Source organism: Carlito syrichta, unplaced genomic scaffold, assembly GCF_000164805.1.
Source record: "Carlito syrichta isolate Samal-C Ts95f unplaced genomic scaffold, Tarsius_syrichta-2.0.1 Scaffold135915, whole genome shotgun sequence".
Lineage (NCBI taxonomy): Eukaryota > Metazoa > Chordata > Mammalia > Primates > Tarsiidae > Carlito > Carlito syrichta.
The window spans coordinates 256697-283745 of record NW_007080011.1 but is presented as its reverse complement, the minus strand read 5'-3'; the positions used below and the strand labels follow the sequence as shown (position 1 = coordinate 283745).

Genomic DNA, 27049 nt, shown 5'->3' with positions numbered 1-27049 from the left:
TAAAAAACATTAGCTGGGCATGGTAGTGCACACCTGTAGTTCCAGTTACTTGGAAGGCTGAGGTGGAAGGATTGCCAGAGCCCAGCAGGTCAGTACTGGGGTGGCTATGAGTTTGCTGCTGCACTCCAGCTTGGGCCACAGAGTGAGACTCCAACTCAAAAAAAGAAAAAGAAAAAAGCAATAGAGTCGTTTGGTGTCTTGGAGACTTGATAGCAGAAAGGAAGAGAAAGGGGTTTATACTGAAAATATTGTGGATGGAGGAATAAATTTGGTGTTAGGATATATAGGGAAGAGCTAGTAATGAATTGAAGATTACACCAAATTTGTTTTTTCTTGAGAAGTTGAGAAATATGGGTTCCTAGACAAAGGATTCTGAAAAAATATATATAACTCTGACTTCATCATGCTTGAATAAAGTTGGCATGAGACATTTGTATATTGTCTGATTTATTTCTGAACACTGGAAAACTTTTAACAAAGATTCACATGATATTAGCACATAATCTTTTTTACCCTTTCTCTAAGAATACATCTGAATTATTGGGAGTTTACATATTGCCGGGAATGGGGGGGGCACACAGGCTGTGTGTAAATCAGTTTGTAAATCCAAAATGGCATTACACCAATGGCCAGTGTGTATAATCTATGTAAAGCTTAGGTTTCACAAGAGAACTATAGATATTTATGACATTTGGTTCTGACTCATCTTGCTTCCCTTCAACTGGTATCCAAAGATATTTGCATTTTGGCTTTCTTCTTTTCATGACAGTGAAGTTAAAACAGAACTTGACTTCAAACTCAGCACACACTTGAGGGTAGATTGACGAACAACTTGACAGCTGAAACAAAATGACCGACATGACTCCCAGCGCCATCTGTTGGTGAACGGTGAAATTGACATGCTTTGGCTCTGGCTGATTTCGTTATAAGTCGAGGAGCTTGGAGCTTTTATAATGTCAAAGTCATCTACAACTCAGCTAGTCAGCAATGTTTTCCTTTCTCTTTCTCTATTGTGAAGGTATGGCGGGGCACCCTGGCCCGCATGCGGTACAAGAGAACCAAGGCAGCTCTGACAATAATCAGGTACTACCGGCGCTACAAAGTGAAATCATACATCCATGAGGTCGCTAGACGCTTCCACGGTGTCAAGACCATGAGAGACTATGGGAAGCATGTGAAGTGGCCAACCCCTCCTAAAGTCCTTCGCCGTTTTGAGGAGGCCCTACAGGGGATTTTTAATAGGTAAGAACTTGTTGCTATGTGCTTCACCCATTTATGGTGGCACGGTTAATACTAAATAAAGTCGCAAACCAGAGACCATGATATTGGCCCATCCTTTTGCTGTTATGACATTTACCTTTGCCTTATGTCTTCAGTTTTGTAGATTTGGCTTTTAAAGGACATCTGCTTACCTCTCAAAATAAGGGAACTGTCAATTTATTTTTCCTGCAGCAGCTGACAGCAATATGCCACAACCCCTGGATCCAAGCCATATTTAAGATAAGCCACTAGCATGCTGTCTCCACTTGCTTTTATTAGCTAAAAAAAATCACCACACAATTCAGACTAGAAAATCCGTTAATCCTTTCAAAGCAGTGGTTCTTGATCCTGCTGCACCTTAGAATCATGAGGAGTTTAGGGAACACACGGTTGCCCAGGTCCTGGGGGTAAGGCCCGGGCAGCTGTCTTTTTTAAAGTTTCCCATGTGATCTTAAAGTGCAGCCAAATGGGAAAACAACTGTTTTTAGGGCAAGCTATATTTTAAATAAATAAAAGCCCACATCAAATTTGGTACCTTTCCAGCTGGTTTTTATTTTTTTATAACCTGCCCTGAATCTGACTGTGCAAGTCCTTTCTCCTCATTTTTTTGAGCTTATTTATTGCCAGTATGCACCAGATATATTTAACTCTGTCTTAGATACAGCCATCTAGTCACATAAACTAAGCTGCTACCTCTCAAATGTAGTCATTTCATCACAGTACCTCTTAAAGAACACTTTGAACTAATTGATAAGCTGAATGTAAAAGAACTAATGTATAATTCTGTGCTAAATCAGATTTTCTCTTCTTTAGATTTTGCTCTATATATAATTGGTACAAAGTATCAAAAGATTAAAAAAATTCATGGAAAAACTTTAATATGTACCTCATTTGCTATTTAAAAATAAGAATGGTTACTCATAAAAGGAAAAAAGGCAAACAATACAGAATTATTGAAAGCAAAAGTACCTCAACCCTCAATTCTCAGATAAAATGCTATAAATATTAGTTTAATCTTGGCCTATTTTTTACACAGTCACATATTATTTGGGCATTTTTTTCCTCTTTTTTTACATAAGCAGGATTATATGTATGATTATATGACTTTACTTAAATATAAATATTAGGGACCTGACCATGACAATAAACATCTACATAATATTTTAAGGACTGCAGAAGATTGTTATTGATTTTTATTAGATTGCACTATGCCTATACCATCTTCTTTTTAGATTTTGAGGGCCTATTTGTGGCCTAGAAATGATTAATTTGTATAAAATTCAGTTTACTCCTGCAGCAAACATTTGAACATTTGCTGTGTTGCAGGTATTGACCTAGGTTCCAGAGATACAATCACAAACAAGAAAGATGCAAAAGACAGTCCCAGCCTTCCCAGGGCTTATAGTCAATGACATTTGAAAATAACTCGTCTGCTGTGTTTATTGTATGTATACACACACCCACACACCCAGAAACATGCGAGTGCACATATACACACTCTGAATGAATCTTGCCAGTTGTGTTCATCTAGTCTGGGGTTCTGAAAACATTTTCTGAAAGGACCAGGTATTAAATATTTTAAGCTTCACAAGCTACAGATGGTCTCTGTCACATATTCTTTGTTTTGCTTTGATTTTCTTAAGTATTTAAAAATATAAAAGCTATTCTTAACTTTTGGGCAGTATAAAAACAGACCATGGGCCAGCTTTGGCACAGGCTGTAGTTTGCCAACCCCTGATCTAGTCACTATCTGGAACTTTTTTTGTCTGTGGAATACAGAAAGAAATGTGTTAAAGAATTCCTCTGTGATTGTAGGGTTCTTGTGTTTGTTTTTCTAAAATCTCATTGTGCATCTAATCATGTTTAAGATCACTCCTGTTCCTCACCGTAATTCCTCTTAATTGAGCCTACTTTATGCCCAGCTTTGTCCCTTTTTCATGTCATTGAGGCTGGTGATTTTTATGGCTGCAGCTGTTGTCCGCTGCATGTATTTCTAGATGATGGTTTACTTTAGAAGGAGAAGCCTGAGTAGTTCTCTCGTAATTGTGTAGGTCAGGACTTAGATCCCCTAGCGTGCCTCTGTGAGCCTCTAGAATAAGTCAGATATGGACTTTGTCGTGGAGTACTGTGAGCGGTGACAAAAGAATCAGCTGACCTGTTTCCACATAGTCTGGAAACAGACTAGCCAACAGAACAAAGATGTCTCCCCACCAGTTATGAAGTTTGAAGCTCAAAGACTGATTGGGGCAGTTGCTTAGGAAGGAAGCCACTAAGCCTGCCTGATACTTTGCCTTTGACTGCCAATTGCTCCAAACCTGTCATTCTTCAGGCCTCTTCTGGAATGATCTTAGGACAATCTGTCTCATTGGAGTGTTGGTTGGCCTTAGAAAGTAGAGAAGGGGATTTTGCTGTTACATTGAGCCTTTACTTTTGTGTGGTTGTTGCTTTGGCAACCTATTATCTCTGACTCTCTCCCCCATGGCAGATGTCCTCACTATGGCCAGACATTCTATGTGCAGGAAACTGGCACAGCTCCCACCCTGAAATTCTTTACCTCCTGCCCTTGCTACCAGTCACTGCTGCTTTAGGCTTAAGAATTTTGTGCTTTGTTGAAAAATCCATCTATGCCTAAGGGTTCCTCTCCTTCCACTGAGTGGATTGCTCTGCACTGAGTCACTTCTCCATCAGCCGGATCCCATCTGCTCCATGTCTTCCAGAAAGTCTTCACACCTTCTACTTTATTGACATCATTCCCATTTTCTGGTGCTGTTGCAGATTTTTCCTTATTTTTATATTTTGTATTCTGTTATCTCAGTGGGAATTTTCCATTTTAGTTGAATCTTGTTCTATGGGAACATAGTTGGAGAACCACTGGCCTTAATTATTCATCTGATTAAAAGTTTAGTTTGCTTCCAACCCCCCTGGTTTAAGCTCCTGTGGCAGAAAAATAAGTTAGGGCTAGGATGCTACTAAGAGCCTAAAAGAATTTGTACCTGATCTTCCCAATCAGGAATAGGTTGTTTTCGGTTTATGCTTTCAGGTTCTTAGCTAAAAAATCTTAAAGTCATCCTTAAATCCTCTCTGGCCCCCACGTCTAATCCATCAACAAATCCTATAGGCTCTTCCTTCAGAACATATTCAGAGCCAACACTCTTTTCCATCTCCACCACCACCTCTCTGATCCAAACCACCTTCTTCTACCTTGTGTATGATGGAAATAGCCTCCTGACAGGTCTTCCTGTTCCCAGCCTACCGCAAGTACAGCAATCCTCTTAAAGCATGAATCAGGTGATGTCCCGTCTTTGTCCAAAACTTTCCAGTGGCTTCTCATGTCATTTCAGAGGCCATCTGAGAGTGGCTTTTTGGCTCTTATGGATCCTGGCCCTGGCTCTCTCTGTGACCTTTCCACCTATTACATTCCTCAGGCTTCTCTAACACACGGTATGAGCTCACATCCCAGAGCCTTTGCACTTGCTGTGTTCTCTTCTCTTTCTGGAATACTCTTGCTCAAATCTCCATGTGACCAGCTCCCTCACTTCTTGTAGGTCTCTGCTCTCCTATTGCTATCAGTGGCGCCTGCCCAGACCCCCTATATAAGCCACACCTAACTGCTCCTCATTCTTTCCCTCTGCTGTATTCCTCTTACTCCTTGCCTTGTCTTGTTTTCCTCCATAGTGCATATCACCATTATACATGCTGTATGTCTGCTCATATATTTATTGTCTGCCGCTCCTTTCTAGAATACAAGCACCTAGCAGAAAGGGCCCTTGTCTATTTTGCTTATTCCTGTGTCTCCACTGCCTAGAGCAGTACCAAGTTTAGTAGGTACCTAGAAAACATTAGTTGAATGTATGATGAATCCAAATTTTCTGTGCCCTAAATGTAAATGTTATGTGAACCCATGTATCACTAAGTTCTAGTTGCTTTTAAAACACACAAACAACAAAGCAAGTTTCAGAAAATAAACTGTCTACATAAAAATGATGTGAATTAAACAACTTTGCATATTTTGGGGACATTTTACTTTTTCTTTAAAGCATGCATGTACTTTGGTTTCATTTTACTTAATGGCAGCTCCAGTCATTCTTAAAATGAATGGGACTGCATTTCTAAAGTCTAATACATTTTGACTATTTACTTGTAGATGGAGAGCATCCCAGCTTATCAAGAGCATTCCTGCCTCAGACCTGCCCCAGGTCAGGGCAAAGGTTGCAGCCATGGAAATGTTGAAGGGCCAAAGGGCTGACCTCGGGCTGCAGAGGGCCTGGGAGGGCAACTATCTTGCTTCAGTAAGTCCAAACGAACAAAGTGGAATCTACTCTTGCCCATTCTATAAAGAGATAGAAGAATTTTTCTCTAAGAATTTGCAGAAAGAATTAAACACCTTCAGAAGCTCAATAATTTCTATGAAAGATACTAAATTGGAAGATTTTTATTGCTTCTAAATGTACAAAATTTGATGTTTCCCTCTTTTTAAAAGGGTTCTCTGTGTTGTATTCATGTTTTAGGTATACTCAATAACCTGGCCTTTGACCATTTAAACCTTCCCTTACATAATTCAGTGACTATTTTTAATTACTATCTTTATATTAATTATTCCCAGAGCTACATTACATCCTCTCTCCCATTCCCTATTTTAAAATTTTTATAGGATCTTTCAAGTTATAACAACCATTTAGTAGCTTACCATCTGGAGTGAAGAGATAAAGAGTACATGTGTGAAACCATTATAAATAGTTATAAACCAATATACTAAAACATTGCCTTTTCATCTAAAATGCTAAGCATACTCATTGTATCTTGTTTCCTTATTGTTTCAGAAGCCAGATACACCTCAGACCTCAGGCACTTTTGTCCCTGTTGCTAATGAACTGAAACGGAAGGACAAATACATGAACGTCCTCTTTTCCTGTCATGTTCGTAAGGTAAGGCAAGCTTGAAACCAATCATCTTAAAAAGAAAAGACTGATTCAGATGAAACTCACTTAAGTAGGCCTGCAATAACATATAACAGTAAATACGTAACTAGATACATCATCAGTGAGCTATACCTGCCTGTGCTAGCGCTTTGTTAAAATGACTAAGGTGACCACAACTTTAACATTGGACTATAAAGACTTACTAAGGGAAGTGAATATTTTTTTATAACCATTTCTTTTTAAAGCTGACTGTGGAGGGACCTCCTTGAGCTCAGGGATTTGTATGTTTCTGCATGTGTATCTTTCTTCTATAGATCTGCTTTCTACTTAATGGCCATTTAGTACTTTTTATACATGTATCATGTCTACAAATCAGTTTGGGGGGAGGAAGAACATTGTTTGGAAAAGAGGAGTAGGACATATTGAGATTTGGACGGTGGGGGAAAAAGTTACATGCTGTGAATGCATTTGCTTATCTGATGCAGGATATGTGGACTATTGTTTACTTGGAGATGACAGCAGGTAGGCAAGTGGGAATATGAAAGCTGGGAAATGGAAGGCAAGAGACATAGCTGGTTTTTTAAAACCCTAAAATACTTGCTTAGAAGAATATAGAGAAAAGAATTGCAACAATTACAAAAGAGCATTTTGTAGAATTATCCAAATAAATTTTAAAATATTAATGGAATGGCATATTTAAGAAAAACATTGCTTAGGATGACCAAAGAAGAGATAGTGACATATGACAGTATCCAAAGGACAAATTAAGAAAATTATCAAAGAATTACCTCATAACAAAGGAGCAGGTTTAGGTAATTTTGCAAGTACTTCATTTCAAATTTAAAAAAATACAGTTACAGTATTATTCAGATCAAAATAATGAATATGATTTTTAACTATAAATTTGGTATACTTTGAAATGTTGTTAATTAACTAGTGTTTACAAGGATTTAGGGAAACATTATTGATAGGAATATAAGATACAGTCCTTTTGAGTGAACAATTTGATAGTATCTATCAAAATTTAAAAGTCCCATGCTACTTAATCTAAAATTTCACAACTCATATTAACCCTAAAATATGTTTGCACAGGTATCCAAAGATAGAGATATATATAAGTTTATACACTGTAACAGTTAAAAAACTGGGGGAAAATGTAAATATGCATTAATACATTAATAGGTGATTGGATTAATAAATTGCATTAATAGTGTATAATGTCATTAAAATGAATGGAAAAAGAATATATATGGGGGAAAAAGGACAAAATATGTGAAACAATGTTTTTCAAGACAGTGGTCATCAAGCAAAGAAAGACAGTGATCCTGAAATATGAGAAAAATGAAGTGAGGCCTACAGGTTGCCAGTTTTCTGTCTAGAGAGATTTTCTAGTCCATGGCATGAGCAGAGGTTGGGGGAAACCAAGGCAGAGCTCAGTAGACTTCCTTATTGAAAAAACAAAGCTGAAAGCTAGTTGGGAGAGACCAAGCAACTACAGTTTGCAGAGCAGAGTATCAAAGAAGAGAGAGCTGCACAGAGAAAAAATTCCAGAGATCTTTAGAGGGTTCACTCTGACTATTCAGTTAAGTACTGATCAACACATGCATAAGAGAAAACAACTCAAGACCGGCAAAGACCAACCCAAAAGGATTAGAGGTAACAATGCCCAATACACACACTGGGTTACAAGTAGTGCCTGTTTTCACCAGCCACACTGGAAACACTCATGATTCATGGGGTATTGAGTAGAATACTGATAAGGGTCTTGCCTGAGTAGGGGGGATTAATTAGCCCTTTACTAAACACTGTTCTAACTCTACCCAATAAATCTTAAAAGCACAACCAGAGAGAATCGAACTGTTCCCAAGTAACCTAACAGCATCCAGAACAAAGCTCAAAGTGTTTATAGGGATACAAAAATATTCAGCACCCAGAAGGTAAAATTCACAATGCATTACATCCAATCAAAAGTTACCAGGCATACAAAACAACAGGAGACTACAACTCATAATGAGAAGAAAAATGAATCATTCATTCTGACCCAGAACTGACATAGATTCTACCATTAATAGACAAGGTCATTAAAATAATTATTATAATTGTATTCCATACCTTCAAAAAGCTAAAAGAGGCTGAGGCAGAAGGATTGCCAGAGCCCAGCAAGTTGAGGCTGTGGTGACCGGGAGCGACCACTGCACTTCAGTCTGGGCGACAGAGTGAGACTCCAACTCAAAAAAAAAAAAAGCTAAAAGAAAGATTGAATGTGTTAAATAAACACATGGAGGATTATAAAATGACCTGCATGAATTTATAGAGATCAAAAATACAATGTCTGAGATTTTAAAAGATATATTTAATGAGATTAACAGATTAGACTTTGTAAAAGAAAGATTAGTGAATTTGAAGATGTAACAATAAAACTACCCAGAATTAAACACAGAGAGGGTAAAAAAAACACTAAAACAAAGCATCAGGAAGCTGGCAAACTACTTCATGTGGCCTTATATAAGTACAGTTGGAGTCCCTGAGGGAGAGGAAGGGAGAAATAAAAAATATTTTTAAAAATAATGGCTGACACTACCCCAAAGTTGATGAAATGTTAAATACACAGATCCAAGAAGTTCAACAAATCCCAAGCACAGGAATCATGAAATAAATTGTACCAAGACACATTATGATCAAATACACAATTACTAGTAGTAAGAGAAAAAATACACAAAGGAACAAGATAAGGATACATCAGATTTCTTGTCAGAAACAATGCAAGTGAGAAGATAGTAGAGCAACATCTTTAAAGTTCTGGAAGAAAAAGTCAACCTGGAATTCTATACTCAATAAATATATCTTTCAAAAACCAAAGTGAAATAAAGGCTTTTTCAGAGCTACTTGAAGATATGCACTATAGGAAATGTGAATTCAGGCAGAAGGAAAATATTGCCACGTGAAAATGTGCACAGACACCAAAGAATGAAGAGCGAGGCAAGTGATAGCTCTATGGATAAATACATAACATTTCTTTTTTTCTTTTTTTTTTCTTTGAAAGCAGGATTTACTGAGAGAACAGAAAAACTCCCACAGTGGGAGGGGATCCGAGGGGGCTGCCCCATACCATTTCATATTTAAATCTATTTAAAAGATAATTAACTGTATACCAACTTTTATAGCAACATTATTCACAATAGCCAAAAGGTGGAAACAAATGTCAATTGATAAATGAATGAATGAGGAAAACGTATATCCATACAATGAATAAAAAGGAATGAAATGTAAGCTGCAACAGGGATGAACTCTGATGATACTATGCTAAGCAAAATAGCCAGACACAAAAGGACAAATATTATATGATTCCACTTATATGAGGTACATATGCGGTACACCCTATAATGATCAGATTCATAGAAATTGAAAGTAGAACAGTAGTTATCTGGTTGGGGAAAGTGAAGAGGGTGACTTATTGTTTCATGGGTACAGAGTTTCAATTTGGAATGATGGGAAAGTTCTGGAGATGGATAGTGGTGATGAATTAAAATGATAAATTGTTGCATATATTTTATCAGAATTTTTTAAATGAAAAAAAGGCAATTGACTACTCAAACAAAAACAATAATAATATAGGGCTTATAATATATAGAGAGGTAAAATTTATGGTAACTAGCACAAAGACTGGGATTAAATGAATACACTACTGTAAGGTTTTATACTGTACAGGAAGTGGTATAGTTATCAGTGGACTTTGATATGTTAAAAATGTATTCTATAAGGCAACTCCCTCGAGTCTCCTCCCTCTCTGGGAGCTTTTCTGTCCTCTCAATAAATTCTTTAAAAAAAAAATGTGTTCTATAAATTCTAGAGGAACCACTAAAATACCAAAACAAAGAGTTATAACTAGTAAGCCAGAAAAAGAAATAAAATAGAACCACTAAAAATCTTAATGTAAACGAAGGCAGAAAAATGTGGGGAAAAGGAGAACAAATGGGACAACAGAAAATTAATTGGAAAATGACAGATTGAAACCTAACCATATTGATAATCACATTAAATGCCAGTGGTCTAAACACCACAATTAAAAAGTAAAGATTATGGTGTCTCAGCATGTGCATGTGGGCACCAACCCAAAAGCTCTCTAAATCCCATAGTTTAGGGATTATGGAGATTTTATTACATAGGCATTGCTGATGAAATCATTGGCTATCAGTAATTAACTTAATCTCCAGCCCCTCTCCCCTCTGTGGAGGCTAAGGAATGGGGCTAAAGTTCCAACCTACTGATCATGCCTTGGTCTTTCTGGCAACCAGCCCCTGTCCTGGGACTAGGAGCCCCCAGTCATCAGTCATCTCAGTAGCATATTGTAGCTCTTGTGTCAGGAACCTGAGACCAAGACTAAATATTATATCAAAAGATAATCCTATTACCCCATCACTCATAAAAATCACAAGAGTTTTCGGAGTTCTGTGTCAGGAGCCTGGACATTGACCAAGTATATATGTCTTATTATATTACAGTCAGTGCTTGAACGTTATAAGGAAGAAGATTTCAACTCAAGGAAGCATAGGTTTTTTAACAAAATAGAGGGCATCTGGTTTTAAAGTTAAAATGAAATAAATGTCATCAAGGAAAGATTGCTGGCAGTATCTTGGAGTGGTTATGACACTCCAGAGTTTAGTTCTGAACTCTAAGATCCAGAAACTCTATTTTACAAGTGTACCTAGAGTTGATCAGACAATCAAGAAAAGACTTTTTGCTTACCAGATTCACACACTTACATTTAAAAAATAGTATAAGCCATAATGCCAGTTTGTAAATGTAACAAAGGAACACGTCATTTCAGTGAGTCCTCACATCCACTATGTAGTGTACCTCCTTGCTAGTACCAAAGTATCTGGGAATTCGAATTAGGAATCAGAACAAGTGATCAAAGAGTTGGGTGGTTTTGAGAATCAGATCATCTACTACAGAAAAAGCCTGCTATCTCTTTCCAGCAATGACAATTTATGTCTGACAGAGAACATGTCTCTCCCTGGGTCCTGCTGGATTAAAAACTGAAACATTCTTATTCATGTTCCTGTATTTCTGAGTTTAATGCAAAATACTCTTTCTTCACACTGTAACTTAAATAATATCTTCTTTAGAAACCTTTTTAACCCAAGGCTGTACCAAGTTAAACTTGATACCATTTCAGTAAAACCTTATTCTTTATGCTTTCATTCTTTTTGAAACAGCCACTTTCCATTAACCACATTTCTAAAATGTCCTTGAAGGTGGAAGACTTTTGTAAATAGTTACTCTCACTCATAATGCGTTTTCTCCTGGTCTAACTCTCCAGGAAAATTTTTATCTGTGGCTCCCTGTGGTACTAACTAAACTAATAAACAGACCACTTATAGTGTTAAGAGAACAGCAGGATGATGGGATTTTTTTCTTTGGTAGAATAACAGAAGAAACAAGCTCAGGTCTTATCTAATAGTGAGTTTATAATCTAGCTTTTTTATTACTGTTTGAATTCAAGTGGAAGAAAATAATGTTCCTATGCCATAATTATATTAAGTCCGGGATTTACATATGTATGTATAATTTTCTTCTTTTGCCCTTTTGATATAGCTACATTATGCAGCTTACTTACGGCTTTTAACTTTGTTACCTGATGTCCTTCCTACTCACTTGTTTCATGTTTTAAGGATAATTTGAATTACTAAAACAAAGTTAAGCTTTGTGATGTGCCCTCTTTAGAAATAACATTTTTTATATAAAAATGTAATCTCTAAACAGAACTTCAGTACAGTTGCTGCTTTGAGATTGTTTGTTGTTTTTTAGATTAACTCAATCATATATCCTTAAAAGGATATGGGGCCTACTTGTTTTGACTCTGGAACCTAGTGAAATTATGCAACAAGTTTTTTAATCATATTCTTTTGAGCTATACTCATATTTTTCAATATGATTACACAAAACATGAGGAACATGACTTTTACTTATTATTCAGTTTGTTTTTGTTTTTGGCAGAGTCTTGTTCTGTTACCCAGACTGGAGTGCAGTGGTGCCATCATTGCTCACTGCAGTCTCAAACTGCTGGGCTTAAGCTATCCTCTCGTTTCAGCCTCCTGAGTAGCTGGGATTACTAGCACAAACCACCACACCCAGCTACTATTCAGTATCTTTTTAGATAGTCTCTATTCTGCATATTCTAAGATTGATACAGATGACAATTAGAGTTCTCCAACATGGGTCTTACCAATGTTCTATTGAATACTAGTATGTATTTGTTGAAAGGGGATTTCATAATTAAATGTATTTCAGAAATACAAATTAAACATGCTCTTTACATGCAGAATTCTCAGAGCCTCTGATATATTCACTGGTTATGAATGTCCTAGTGGAGGCTGTGGTTTGCAATATTTCTCAACCCAACTTGTCTATTAGAACACTTTCTTTCACAAAGCTTCACATAAACCTGGTATTGCACAGAACAGCTTAGAAAAATGTTGATACAGAAGCTCTACACTCAGCCTGTTTCATAAGTGTCAATCTTCTGTTATGGCAAAAACTGTTGCTGTGTGAAGTTATTTACTAAGAGTAATAACTATTTCACCACATAGAATCTTTTGCTTTTAATTATAGATACCATTTTTGTCAAGTCGAAGGCTGAAAAATACTTTGGCTATAAAGAAAATAATTAGAGAGTTGTCTGATTTCTAATACTATGGGGCAAAAAAGAGAAGACTGAATAAAATATATCCTACCTGTAGCAATATGTCCTGTTATATCCTATCCTGCCTATCCTTATTTGGTTAGCTGAATATTTGGTTAGCTGAATATCCTACCAAAGCAAGCAATGTTTTCAGATTGATCCCTAACGTCTTTGTTTGCATCTTGAAAATAAGAACATGGAATAGGGGATGGGATATCATGACTATGCCTTCTATTCTAGTTGGGGAGGCCTTTTTAGATTTGTTTTATTTTGTTTGCACTCTTTTGCCTTCTAGTCCCTGAAAAACATGACATTGTAGTGGTTCAAACATTTTTAGTGCTAGATACTTTGATTAAAATGTTACCCAAGTCTAGCCAGGTATGGTGGCCTAAGCCTGTTATCTCAGCAACATGGGAGGCTAAGGCAAGAGGATCACTTGGACCCAGGAATTCAAGACTGCAGTGAGCTATAATTGAGCCACTGTACTACAGCCTGGTCAATAGAGTAAGACCATTTTCTCCTTTCTCTCTCTCTCTCTCTCTCTCTCTCTCTCTCTCTCTCTCTCTCTCTCTCTCTTTCTGTATGTATGTATGTATGTAGGTATAAACACACACACACACACACACACACACACACACACACACACGGAAGTGGGGGGGTTTGCCAAAAAAATGCATACACATTTTAAGAGATGTTACCTGTGTATTACTTTGCTGTAATTAGAAGTGTCTGGATGTTGATGGTAACAACTTTGGACACCTCTTTTATTTGTGGAAGTCAAATGTGACTTATATCCATCTTGTGTTATTGATATATATTGAGTATTACAATTTTAAAGCAGTTTTTCCTTTCTTAAAATGTGTATACTTTTTTTGGCACCATATCTATCTCCATCCCTAGTCTAAGTAGCTATTTATTTATAAAATGTCCTGTGCTTAATTCTCTCTCAGAAAAAGATTTACCTGCAAATGTGAACATTCTGTGATCTTTTGTCTAATAAAACAGCACTCTACAGAAACATTCCCATACACCCATACTTTCTCCCAAACTTATTATCTAGTTTCCTTTTCTTTATGTCATTCCTTTGTGTAATTGGGTTGTCTTTTAATTATTGTGTTGTATTAGTTCTTTATATATTCTAGATATGTTTCTTATCAGTGATTTACAAAAGTTTTCTCCCATTCTGTGGGTTTTTCATTTCACTTTCTTGATAATATCTGGGTTATGTGTTTTAAATCCTTTAATTCTTCTGTGGTTTTCCCTGTTAAATTGTAAAATTTTATTTGCCAAATTCCACAAATCTGGAAACTACTAGTCCTTTTACATCTTTATAGTTTCTAAAAGGTTGGCCGTACATGGTTCTCATCTATTAAAGAATTTGCCTCCACAGTAAGCCAACTTAATTTTATTCTTAATGAGGTACTATGGTTTATTGGTTTGTTCTCTTACAGGTAAATCGATTTAGTAAGGTGGAAGATCGAGCAATTTTTGTCACTGACCGTCACCTGTATAAAATGGATCCCACGAAACAGTACAAGGTGATGAAGACTATCCCTCTATATAATGTAAGTACTCTTTACTTTTCTCTGATTAAGAGTTTTTAATCTGGTGCTCATGGACCACTAGTGGGTCAATAGACTGATTTCTTGAATCTTTGGGACCTTAGGGAGCCCGTGAATTCCCGAAACATTATGCCAAATTTTGTGTTTTGTACAAATGTACAGTTATTTAGGAGGATCCAAAGTCACTTTAAAAAGTATAAAGACTGTGGATTCTAAGTGATCTTTACTACTAATCCTACTCACTGCTTAAATGTGCTGATATGTAATACATTTTCTTATTTATTTTCATGAAATTTGTTTTTATATGAAAATGGAATCAGGTAGAAAAACAGTAGGGATTGCTTTATGAAAATATTATTACTCTTTTAAACGTAAAATTTATGCTGCTTCCAGAATTTTTTTCGCCAATATATTTTATACACATTTAATTGCTGATTGTGTAACTGCTGATTTAAATCCACTCTGTTGCTCACTGTAACCATAGGGTTTTCAAATTTGGTAATCATTTTTAATTTGAAATATAAAATTCAATGAATATGTCGTTAAATTTCAATATAAGTTTGTTTTGTTTGTCTTTTTAATTGTCCTTAATGGAGTCTGCTTTGCACGTGACTGTTCATCCTGATTCTTCAGAAAGATCCCTCTGGATGCGGGATCTTTTCACGTGTCAGGTGATTTTTCTCTGTCTGCTAGTTCTTAAAGAGGGGAGTCTGTGTTTGTCTAGTACTGGGATCTATGCAGAGTATTATTTAGAGATTGTTTTAAATCCTTTGGTCTTTGCAAAAGAGAATTGGAAACATATTGTTTTGTAATTTTATTTTGTTAACCCAGGGGTCCTTTGAGGTTGTAAGGTACAAAGAAGGTGAACTTTTCATGGCTTTATTGAATGATTTTGAATGCCCTGATTATGGGGTTGATTATCCACCTCCACACCCACCCCCGACACACACACCCTTTTTCCTTTCAATAGAAAGGCCAACAGATTGCAGCTAAGAAAATTATATTCTAAGACACTTTTGATCCAATATAGCCTTCTTAGTAAAAACTTGTAATCTTATACGAAAGGAGACCCCAAAAATAACAGAATTATCTTTTGGAGGGTGAACCCCTTGTAGTACAAGCTTTCCTTGCTAGTTAAGTGTTCTAGGAACCCATTGGCATCAGTGTAACAACTAATGTTGTTGTAAAAAGCTGCATTCTGCTTCAATGAAATTTTTTTGGAGATCTTTTCAGTGTGTTTCCCCATTTCATGATGGGCAATTTACAAGCACACCTGCCCACACCATGCTGAGTGTTCAGCAGTTTTTGACCAAAAACAGCAATGACCCCCATGCCCCACCCTTTCTATTCACTTGATATCATTGACTTTTTTTGTTTCCCCAGAGGAAAAAAGTCCTCAAAGGGAAACGTTTTGCCGATGTAGAAGAGGTAAAACAAAACAACAAAACTGGCAGAAGCACTAAAAGGCATCAAAATTGACAAGTTCAAAAACTGTTTTGGGCAGTGGAAAAAGTGTCTTGATAGGTGTGTTGCATCATACGAAGAGTTCTTTGAAGTGACTGAAATTTAAACATGTAAGATTAAATACATAATTTTTTATAAACAAATTCTGGGCTTTTTGGTCCCCGCCTCGTATATCAATCAGTGTGTAAGCCTAATAACCCTGCAGTCTTGAAGTAGAAGATGAAGGAAGATGAGGGAAAAACTAATATTTTGTCAAAGTTTAATGAACCGTGGAACTAAACAAAAATAAGTTGTGTGCATTTTATTTCTTTTCCTTGCATTCTATTAAGGGAAGATTCATCGTGCACGTGACATAAATTCAATGAATAGTTAAATTAATTCAACTATTTGAATTGAAGTTATTTTCCCAAGCTGTCTTCCTTTTTCACATTGACTGGTTTGTATTTATAGTCACTGTTTCCCTTCATCATCATAATCATCATCGTTAATGTTAATAATATCATAAAAATTAAGTGTTTAACAATTGTAATAAGTGTAAAACAATGTCAATAGAATGGATACACACTATCACAGATGCTCTCAAACTCTGCCCTATTACCTTGGATTCCAGTACCATTTTGTGCACACCAACCTAATTTCCAGCAGCCAACGTCTTTGTCAAAAGGCTGCCTCCAGACTGCTAGAACCCAGTTTGCCCTCACTCACGGAGGCTTGGGAGTGCCAGCCACTCAATGTGTAATGGGTATGGGGGTATAAATACACCAGCTCCATCGCTCAATGGCCAAGAAATCCCAGCTGTCTCTCACTATTTCCTAGAGCCTCGCTGCAGGAGTAAGCTGTAGTTGCCCATAGTGACTGCCTTCCCTTCCCTGAACCACCTCCCCATTCCTTTATCAGGATCTGTGCGCCTCCCACATCATCTCTGAATACTTTCAGTTGTTGTCTCAGGGTCCCTTCTTCAAGGAAGAACTAACTTCAGAAGAGTGGCTACTTCTTCAGAGGGAACAAGTTGAATGGGATAGGGGACTTCCAACTGGATATATAATTGTTTTTCAGTCTGAAGTAAATGTGAGAAAACATTAAATCTGGATGATGGGGCATGAGTGTTATATAATTCTTTATACTTTTCTGTATGATTGAAATATTTTGTAATTAGAAATAAAGTCTAAGACTAAAAGCCTTTTTTAAAACATGATAATGCTAATAATAGTGTTGGAGAAGCTGGAAAGAGATGAAGGGAAGTGATTTCAATGTTAACCATGCTGAGTTCAAGGTTACAGAATACTTTCCATAGATAATTGGCAGGCTAATAGTATAGCGTGGGAAAGAATCAATCATTTAAGATTAAAATTTAAAAGTGAATCCACATATAGTTGGAGGCTGAAATTATGAGTCTAGCAGGAGAAGGGGGGTGGATTGTTCAAGAAATTCACAGTTAAATGATGGGAAAAGAGAATCATTAAAGCAAAGGAAATAAAAGGGGAATTTCTTTATGGTTCTCTATTTTCTCATCTCTCTTTTAATGTGCTAAATGAACTCTAATTTCCCTTCAGTTCCATACATTTTCAAATTATTCTAGAAATGACAAAAACTATGAGAACACCATGTTTCAAAATGAAATTGGAAAGTTTTCAGAAATAAGAATAGTCAGTAAGAGCATACAGGGTATATCTAAGGGTGCCCACACTTCTCTCATTCTCTACCTTTCATTCCTCCCTCTACATAAGCTCCTTTCCTGTTTTGGTTAGGTCTTTCTGGCTCCAAGGAACAGAGTGTGACCACATACTACCTTAAGTAATGTTTTGTTTTGCTTTTATAAGGATACACATGGTATTAAGGGAAAGGAATCTCACAGGAAAACAGGGAATGATACAATTGGGGTTTTATGGCAGCTCTAAGGGACCATGCTGTTCTTTAACCCCCTTCACAGTCTGAGTTTTGTATAGTCTTTCTGCCATTCCTTCAATCTCTCTTTTCCTTTGTCTGTCTTCCTACAATCACCTCTTTCTTGCCAGCATGGGTCAGCTCTAGGTTAAGGTCTGAATGAGCCAACTCAACAAACTATTAGTTTCACCTCGCAGTAACATGTTGATTGCAGTGTCTCAGATGAAGCCTTACCCTAGCAACCAATGCTCTGTGATCCAATCAGTATTTTAGTTCATGTCAAACACTTGCAGCCCGTTCATAGTCTTTCCTGACATTTTCTGGTATGATATGGATAATTCCTGCTATTCATTTTGGGCATTGTTAATCTGTTCCCTCTACTGTTTATGAATGTTATCCTTAGACCCAAACCACATTTGGACCTTGGACACAGATCATGTCGAGTATCAGGTGGGCCATTGGGTTTTCCCAGTGGAAAAGAGCAGCAGAAGAGAAGTGCTTCAGATAAGCCAGGTTCATCAGGCCTCCTGTGACCTTGAGTCTTCCCAGCTACCCCCACTCCAATTGCCAGAATCCCAGTCTGCCAAGCAGGCCCTCAGATTGTGCTCAGGAACCCCCAGCATGGGTGAGAAAACAGCTGATGTTGCAGTGTGACAATGCATCTCATCAGTTTCTGAACCTAGTCTTCACAAGTGCTTTCAGAAAGTACTCCCTCTGTTTCCTTAATTGCTTCCAATCAGACAGTATGAGACCAATATTCATTGGTTTCCTAATGCACTGTAAAAAGATGTTCAACCAATTCTACATCCTTACATTTCCTAGCACATTGAACTTCTATAAATCAACCGCAGGTAAGTGCCCCAACTGCTCGACTTTAATGGGCACATCAGCAATCCCCCACGGGTCACCAGTGATAAGTAAAATTCCACTTCCCAACATAACACTCTAATTTGCCACAACCATATGAAAAGAAAGAGAGCCAGGGACTGCAGTAATGGGAATCCTATCAGAAAGGACAACTTCCTGTTTGTGCATTCTCTTTGTCACAAAGTCAGATGCCCTTAGGAGACAGACAAGTCGGTACAGAAATGAATGAAGTGCATACCCCATTATGTGCAGCCACCACTCCATTCCAGACAGTCATGGCCATGCCTGAGTCCAGTATGCCAAAGCTTTGGATTTGCCTAGAAAAATCAAAAGTCCATATTTTATGTAAAATCTTTGAGTCGTTGTTATGAACTAACTTTAAAATGCCATGCAAGCCAAATGAAACATGTCTGTAGGCCATATTCAGCTCCGGCTACCAGTTTGCTCCTTTTACTAGAAGAAGAGCAACTGTCATTTGTTATTCTACATGAGCTAGTACCAGACTCATCGGTCTCCTCCGTGCCAAACTTTAAAAATTCTAAAGTCTATGCTATGTTATTCTAGACTTTATATAGCTGAGGTAGACACTGAGCATTTCTCACTTAAAAAGAGCTATAGTTGGGTGTAAGATTTAGAAGAATATATTTTCTACTTTAGTAAGCAAGGAAGGAAAGGAATAAAGGAAATCTTTGATATGCATGTGTTTCTTAACTTGAGAGCTTTCTGTCCCCTCAGTGTTTACTGCTAATTCTATCCCTTTGATTGTTATGAAAATTTTCAAACTTAAACAGAAGTTGAAAGAATAGTACAGGGAACACTCATGTGCCCCTCACCTAGATTCAGTAAATGTTTTTTTGTTGCCATATTTGTTGTATCTCTCTCTCTTATGACACTTCACCCTAAAATACTCATGTGTACATCTCCTAAGAATAAGGACATTCTTCTTTATGACCACAATACCATTTTTATATTTAACAAAATTAATACTATCATAAGATCTAATATTCAGTACATATTTAAATTTCCCCATTTGTTCAAAGACTGTCTTTTAAACCTATTTTTTTAAAAACAGAATCCTATCTAGGTTCACATTTAGATATCTAGGAATAGAATTCTTCTATCATATGGCATTTGGTAGTTAACATCTCTTTGGTCTCTGTTAGTCCAGAGTATTCCTCCATACACATGTGCCCTGCTCCTCCACTTTTCTCCATAATATTGACTTTTTAAAACAGTTCTATTGAGATATTTTAATAACAATTTATGGTTGTAGGCTGAACTGTGTTGCCCAAAAATTTATATATTGAAGTCTTAACTCCCAGTACCTCAGGATGTGACTATATTTGAAGATAGGGTCCTTAAAGACGTAGTTAAATTAAAATGGAATCATTAGAGTGGAACCTAATCCTGTATGACTGGTGTTTTTATAAGAAGAGGAGATTAGGACACAGTCAGGTACAGAAGGAAGACCATGTGAATACAGAGAGAAGATGGCCATCTACAAGCCAAGGAGAGAGACCCTCAAGGGAAACCAGTCCTGTCAACACCTTGATCTGATTTTAGCCTCAAACTCTGAAGAAATAAATTTCCATTGTTGAAGCCCCCTAGTCTGTGATACTTTGTTATGGCAGCCCTAACAAATTATTAACACATTTACATAAATGTATGCAGGTGTGCAATCATCACATAATCCAGTTTTAGAATATTACCATCACCCTAAAAAGTTGTCCCATGTTCATTTGTAGTAAATCACCACTGTCATCTCAGTCATACACAACCAGTTATTTTCTTTCCATCTTATACTTTTGCCTTGTCTGGAAATTTTGTATAAATCACAAAAGGCTTTGTTTCGTGTCTGACTTCCTTCACGCAGCATAATGTTTTTGATATTCATCCATGTTTTTCTATACATCAGTAGTTTGTTTTATTGCTGAGTAATATTCCATAATGTGGGTATAGCATGTTTTGTGACTCCATTCAACAGGTGGTTAACATTTGGCTGTTATGCACCTTCATATACAAGTTTTTCTGTAGGCATATGTTTTTACTTCTCTTGTGCAGATATCTAGTTGTGGAATTATTCCATCATATGACGTTTGTTTAACTCTATTAGAAACTACCAAACTGTTTTCCAAAGTGGCTCCATTTTATATTCCCTCCACTATTTGAGGGTTCTGGTTTCTGCACATCCTCACCAACACTTGGTATGGTATGACATTGACCACGTAAAGAGTTCAGGATTTGTCTTGTTGTCTGGATTTCTCTGATTCTTTTGTCATGGTTCATTTAACTTAGTCTCCTATTCCCTGCACTTTATATATACTAGAAGTTGTTAATTTTATTCATATAGTACACTTCCACATACTTCTTAAAATTGTACCTGTATCTCAACAAAAACTGCACAGACACAGTTAACTCCACCTTATAATCATCTTTGGAAATATTTAATTGTATGCAAGCTATTATTATGTTGCCCTCACTATAGCATATATTTCTAGCTGCCTATAGAATAGATCCCATGTGTTTTCCTGTGAACAACTAGAATTTAGCATAAAAACTAAGATAAGTGTTGCCATCAAAAATTTGCCCAAGCCGGGCTCGGTGGCTCAGCCTGTAATCCCGCGCCTTGGGAGGCTGAGGTGAGTGGATTGCCTGAGCCCGCGGGTTCGAGACCCACCTGGGTAACTTGGTGAGACCTCATTTCTACAATAAAAAAATAATAATAATAAGTCAGCCGGGCGTGGTAGCACACGCCTGTAATTCCAGTTACTCAGAAGGCTGAGGCGGAAGGATCTCCGGAACCCAGCAAGTCGAGGCTGCAGTGGCCAGGAGCGGGCACTGCACTCCAGTCTGGGCAACTGAGTGAGACTCCAACTCAAAAAAAAAAAAAAATTTGCCCAACACTAACACCACCTTCTTTTTCTTTCTTTTTTGTTTGAGTCAGGGTTTTGCTCTATCACCCAGGCTGGAGCTCAGGGGCATGGTCCTGGCTCACTGGAGCCTCAACCTCCTAGGCTCAAGTGATCTTCCCACATCAGCCTCCTGGATAGCTAGGACTACAGCCATGCACCACCATGCCTGGCTAATTGTTCTCATTTTTTGTAGAGACAAGGTCTCACTATGTTGCCCAGGCTGCTCTTGAGCTCCTGGCCTCAAGTGATTCTCCCACTTTAGCCTTCTTAAGTGTTAGGGACCACAGGCTTGAGCCACTGCACCCAGCTGCCACTTTCTGTTCATAATCAAATACTTCCAATACTTTGTCTGCTTTGGGGTTTTTTTTGTTTTTTTGTTTTGTTTTGAGTTGGAGTCTCACTTGTCACCCAGGCTGGAGTGTAGTGGCACACTCATGGCCACATCAGTCTTGACCTGCTGGGCTCAGGTAATCCTTCCACCTCAGCCTTCCAAGTAGCTGGAACTACAGGCATGCACTACCATGCCCAGCTATTTACTGTAGAGACGAGGGCTCACCAAGTTGCCCAGGGTGGTCTCGAACCTGTGAGCTCAGGCAATCCTCTCACCTCAGCCTCCCAAAGTGCTGGGATTATAGGCGTGAGCCACCACACCCAGCCTTGATATTTTTTATGTATCTCTACAACTATTACCTTATGCCAAGCCTCAGTCACAGTTGGATTATCTTGGAAATCTCTTTCTCTTGTTCCTACTGCCCATTATATAGACCTCTCCTTCTTCAAATGCAGTAAACTCATAGCTACTGAAATAATCCTTGCTAGGCACATTTCTTATGTTATGGATTTTTGTGGTTCCTTTTGTGTGCTTCTGCCAATTCTTCAGAGGTCTTGTAGGCCCAGGCCATGGACATCCCACTCCAGTCAAGCAAATCTGTGTCTATCTTCCTGGACCAGCTAACCCCACCTGTGATGGCAGACAGTGCCCTTCCCCTGGTTTATGGGTTTACTCCGTCCCCGTTTTTAATTTAAAACTTGTTTCCTCCACCAAGACTGAAATTTTATTTTACTTAGTTTTTCCTCATCTCTTGTGTATTTTGCCTTTAATATTAATATATATTTTTCTACTGGGCTCTGGCGATCCTTCCACCTCAGCCTTCCAAGTAGTCGGAACTACAGGTGCGCGTTACTATGTCCGGCTAATATTTTTTTATTTATTGCGGAGACCAGGTCTTGCCAAGTTGCTGGGGCTGGTCTCGAACCCATGGGCTCAGGCAGTCTACTCGCATCGGCCTCCCAAAGTGCTGGAATTACAGGCTGAGCCACCGAGCCGGGCCTAATGTATATTTTTCTAACTAATGTTGCTTTATACAAATATCCTTGCCTCTGTCATGACGATGAAAAGAGGTTTTTTGTTTGTTTGTTTGTTTGTTTTTTGAGTTGGAGTCTCACTTGGTCGCCCAGACTGGAGTGCAGTGGCCGCTCCCGGCTACCGCAGCCTCGACCTACTGGGCTCTGGCGATCCTTCCGCCTCAGCCTTCCAAGTAGCCAGAATTACAGGCATGCACTACCACGCCCGGCTGATTTTTTGATTTATTGTAGAGATGAGGTCTCGCTGCCCAGGCGGGTCTCGAACCCGCGGGCTCAGGCAATCCACTCATCTCAGCCTCCCAAAGGCGCGGGATTACAGGCTGAGCCACTGAGTCTGGCTATGAAAAGAGTTTTAACCAACCCATGGTGATGAGGAGGTTCCAGCCAATACCCCTTCCCTTCCTGAGCACTGCCTCCTGTGGATGTCCTCTTGGGACACAGCCCCACTTCCACGCTCGGCTCCCTCCTTCAGAGCCTTTCCCCATACCTTGAACTGCTGACCGCTGGGGACTCTGCTGACCACACTCCCTGCATCCCTCATATTACCTCTGAGGGCTCTGTGAGACCTTAGAGGTTGGACTTGATGAGTAAGGGACTTCCAACTTTAGGAACGTTCTGTGCTTAGATAGTCAGCAGTTGGTTAAACAGAACTTATCATGGATTTTTGTTAATAGACTTTATTTTTATAACAATTTTAGATTTACAGAAAAATTGAGAGACAATAGTGCAGTGGGTTCTCATCTATCCCACTGCCCCACACCCAGGATCAGTTTCCTCTATTATGAGTATCTTAAATTAATATGAATTAATAATGAATGAATTAATAATATCTTAAATTAATTCATTCAGATTTCCTTAGTTCTGATCTAATGTCATTTTCCTGTCATATCCCATCTAGGATACATTACATTTTGTTGTCATATCTCCTTAGGATCCTCTTGGTTGTTGCAGTTTCTCAAACTGTCCTTGTTTTTGATGACCTTGACAGTTTTGAGGATTACTAGTCGGGTATTTTGTAGGATATCCCACTATTGGAATTTCTCCAATTCTTCTGTTAAAAGACTGAGGTTATGAGTTATTGGAAAGAAGACCACAGAGATAAAGTGATACTTTTACCATATTACATCAAAGATATATACAAGAGATGTGATTTATAACTGGTAATACTGACCTTGATTACCTAGCTGAGATGGTGTTTGTCAAGTTTCTCCTCTGTAGTTACTCTCCCCCACTTCCCTGCCTTTCCATACTGTACTCTTTTGTAAGGTCACTATGTGCAGACCACACTTAAAAAGTGGGATTTATGCTCCACATCCTTGAGAGCAGTATATCTGCATAGGTTTTTAGGAATTCTTCTACATAGAAGATTTTTCTCTTCTCCTCCATTTATTAATTTATTCAACCATGTCTTTATATCAGTATGGACTCATAGATTTTTTTTAATACTTTGAGTTATAATCCAGTATACAGCCTTATTTATTTTGTTGTTCAAATTGTTCCAGTTTGAGGCACTGGGAGCTCTTTCAGTTGGTTTCTGTGCTCCTTTGACATGCCCCATCAATATGGAGTTGTGTGTGTGTGTGTGTGTGTGTGTGTGTATGTGTGTGTGTGTGTGTGTGTGTGTGTAGTAAGTACTTCCTGGCTTTCTAATACCATAAGATGCCCCAGCCTCATTCTGTATATTTCCTTCCTCTTTCATTTGGTTTCTGTGCTCCTTTGACATGCCCCATCAATATGGAGTTTTGTGTGTGTGTGTGTGTGTTTGTGTAGTACTTCCTGGCTTTGTAATACCGTAAGATGCCCCAGCCTCATTCTGTATATTTCCTTCCCTGATCCTAGAGTCAGCCACTTCTTCAGGGAGCCCTAGTTCCTTATATTGGGGAATGATATTAGACATCAAGATCTGAGCCCTAAGTGTACTTGTTGCCCCTGGGGTATCATTTCTTTCAGGTCCTCTCAGCTGGCAAAGCACAGAAATATATGTGTGTAAACTAATCTGTTTATGCACACATCTTTATAAATATCTTTGTAGGTGACCATCTTTATAGTAAGTTAAACATGAGTTCATACTTGATGACTCTCACTCTAATCCATGGCCACATGGATCATTCTAGCCTTTGCTCCTTATCTATCCCTAAATTTCTGGTCTAAAAGTGAGAAACCTGACTCCCACCATCCACCATCTATTTACCTAATTGTTCATTTCCAATACACATGTATAGCAGTGTCAGAATTCTAACCTTTATCCCATGAGACCCAACTTTATCAACTAAAATACAGTACTTATGTGTATTTCCTTTTGCCTTTAATCTTACGTACACCACTCATGTCCAAAATAACTTAAGTCAGCACCTATTTCTCCCACCCCCTTTAGTGTGTGTTTCCTATCTTTTAATATAGCTAGATCTACTGGGTTAGGTGGCTCAGCCTGTAGTCCCAGCACTGTGGGAGGCCGAGGTGAGTGGATTGCCTGAGCCCACGGGTTTGAGACCAGCCCAGGCAACTTGGCGAGACCTCATCTCTATAAATCAAAAAAATTAGCTGGGCATGTAGCATGTGCTTGTAGTTCTGGCTACTTGGAAGGCTGAGGTGGAAGAATCACCGGAGCCCAGCAGGTTGACACTGGGGTAGCTGTTAGTGTGCCACTGCACTCCAGCCTGGGCAACAGAGTGAGACTCCAACTGAAAAAATATATATATGATACACATATATATAGAGAGAACGATAGATAGATAGATAGATAGATAGATAGATAGATAGATAGATAGATAGATAGATTGATTCTTTTGTTACACTTCCTGGAATCCCTCAACCTCCTAATTTTTTTTTAAGTTGCCCACATTCAGATTCACCCTTTATGCTGTCAAGTTCCATAGGTTTTGACAAATGTATAATGTTAGGTATTCACCATTACAGTATCATACAGAATAGTTTTCCTGCTCTAAAAACCCCCTATGTGTGACCTATTCATTCTTTTCCTCTTTCCCCTGAACTCATAGGAGTTGCTGATCATTTTATGGTCTCTATCATTGTACCTATTCTAGAATGTCATATAATTGGAATCATACAGTATATAGCTTTTTCAGGTTGACTTCTTTCACTTAGTAATAGGCATTTAAGGCTCCACCATATCTTTCTGTGGCTTGGTAGCACATTGTTTAAAAACCATTGAATAGTATTTCATTACATGGAAGCACCCTAGTTTGTTTTTTTTATTCACTTATTGAAGAACATCTTGGTTACTTCCAATTTTGAGCAATTATGAATAAAGCTACTTTAAACATTTGCATGCAAGCTTTTTGTATGGATACATGTTTTTTAACCAATTGGGTAAATACCTAGGAGTGCTGTTGCTAGATTATGTGATAAGACTACGTTTAACTTTGTAAGAACTGCCAATTTTCTTCCAAAATGTCTGTATCATTTTGCTTTTCCACCAGTAATAAATGAAAGTTCCTGTTGATTCACATTCTCATCAGTATTTGATGTTGCCAGGATTTTTTTTTTAAATTTAGCCATTCTAATAGGTATGTGGCTATATCATGTATTTTTCTATTATCCTAAGATATATAACTCAGTACACACTGGAGTCTCAATTAATCTTTAACTATGAGAACCACCTCCCCATTCTCTGTCATTAGTTTGTGTTTTGGAGATAAAGACTGATCTTTACATAAGTCCAAGCAAATCTAATTAAAAGATAAATTTGACACTTCTTTTTCCTTATTCCATTAGCAAGAATTATTCAATCAGTTTGCCAGTCAATGATGGTTCCAGTTGCTCACACAAGAAAGATAGAAATAGGAAATTTTGGCCAGCAGTAGTGTCTCACATCTGTAATCTCAGCACTTTGGGCGGCTGAGGTGGGAGGATCACCTGAACCCAGGAGTTTGAGACCTGCCTGGACAACACAGTGAGCTGTCATCTCTACAAAAAATTTTTTTTAAATAACCAGGTGTGGTGATGCACTCCTGTACTTGAGAGGCTAAGGCAGAAGGATCACTTGAGCCCAGGAGGTAGAGGCTGCAATAAGCCATGATCATGCCACTGCACTCCAGCTTCAGTGACAGAGTGAGACCCTGACACACACACACAAAAAGAAATCATGACAGCTTTTTTTTTTTTTTTTTT

At 38.0% G+C, this 27049-nt stretch overlaps 1 protein-coding gene across 1 annotated transcript in view; it reads left to right on the top strand.

The window, feature by feature from the left end:
- Positions 1–27049, top strand: part of LOC103251068 (unconventional myosin-Id) — a 230727-nt gene that overhangs the window by 77675 nt on the left and 126003 nt on the right. The window contains exons 7-10 of the mRNA XM_008049680.2: positions 1019–1242; positions 5405–5549; positions 6081–6185; positions 14316–14429. Of these exons, the coding sequence (XP_008047871.1) occupies positions 1019–1242; positions 5405–5549; positions 6081–6185; positions 14316–14429 (588 nt within the window). The remainder of the gene's footprint in view (positions 1–1018; positions 1243–5404; positions 5550–6080; positions 6186–14315; positions 14430–27049) is intronic.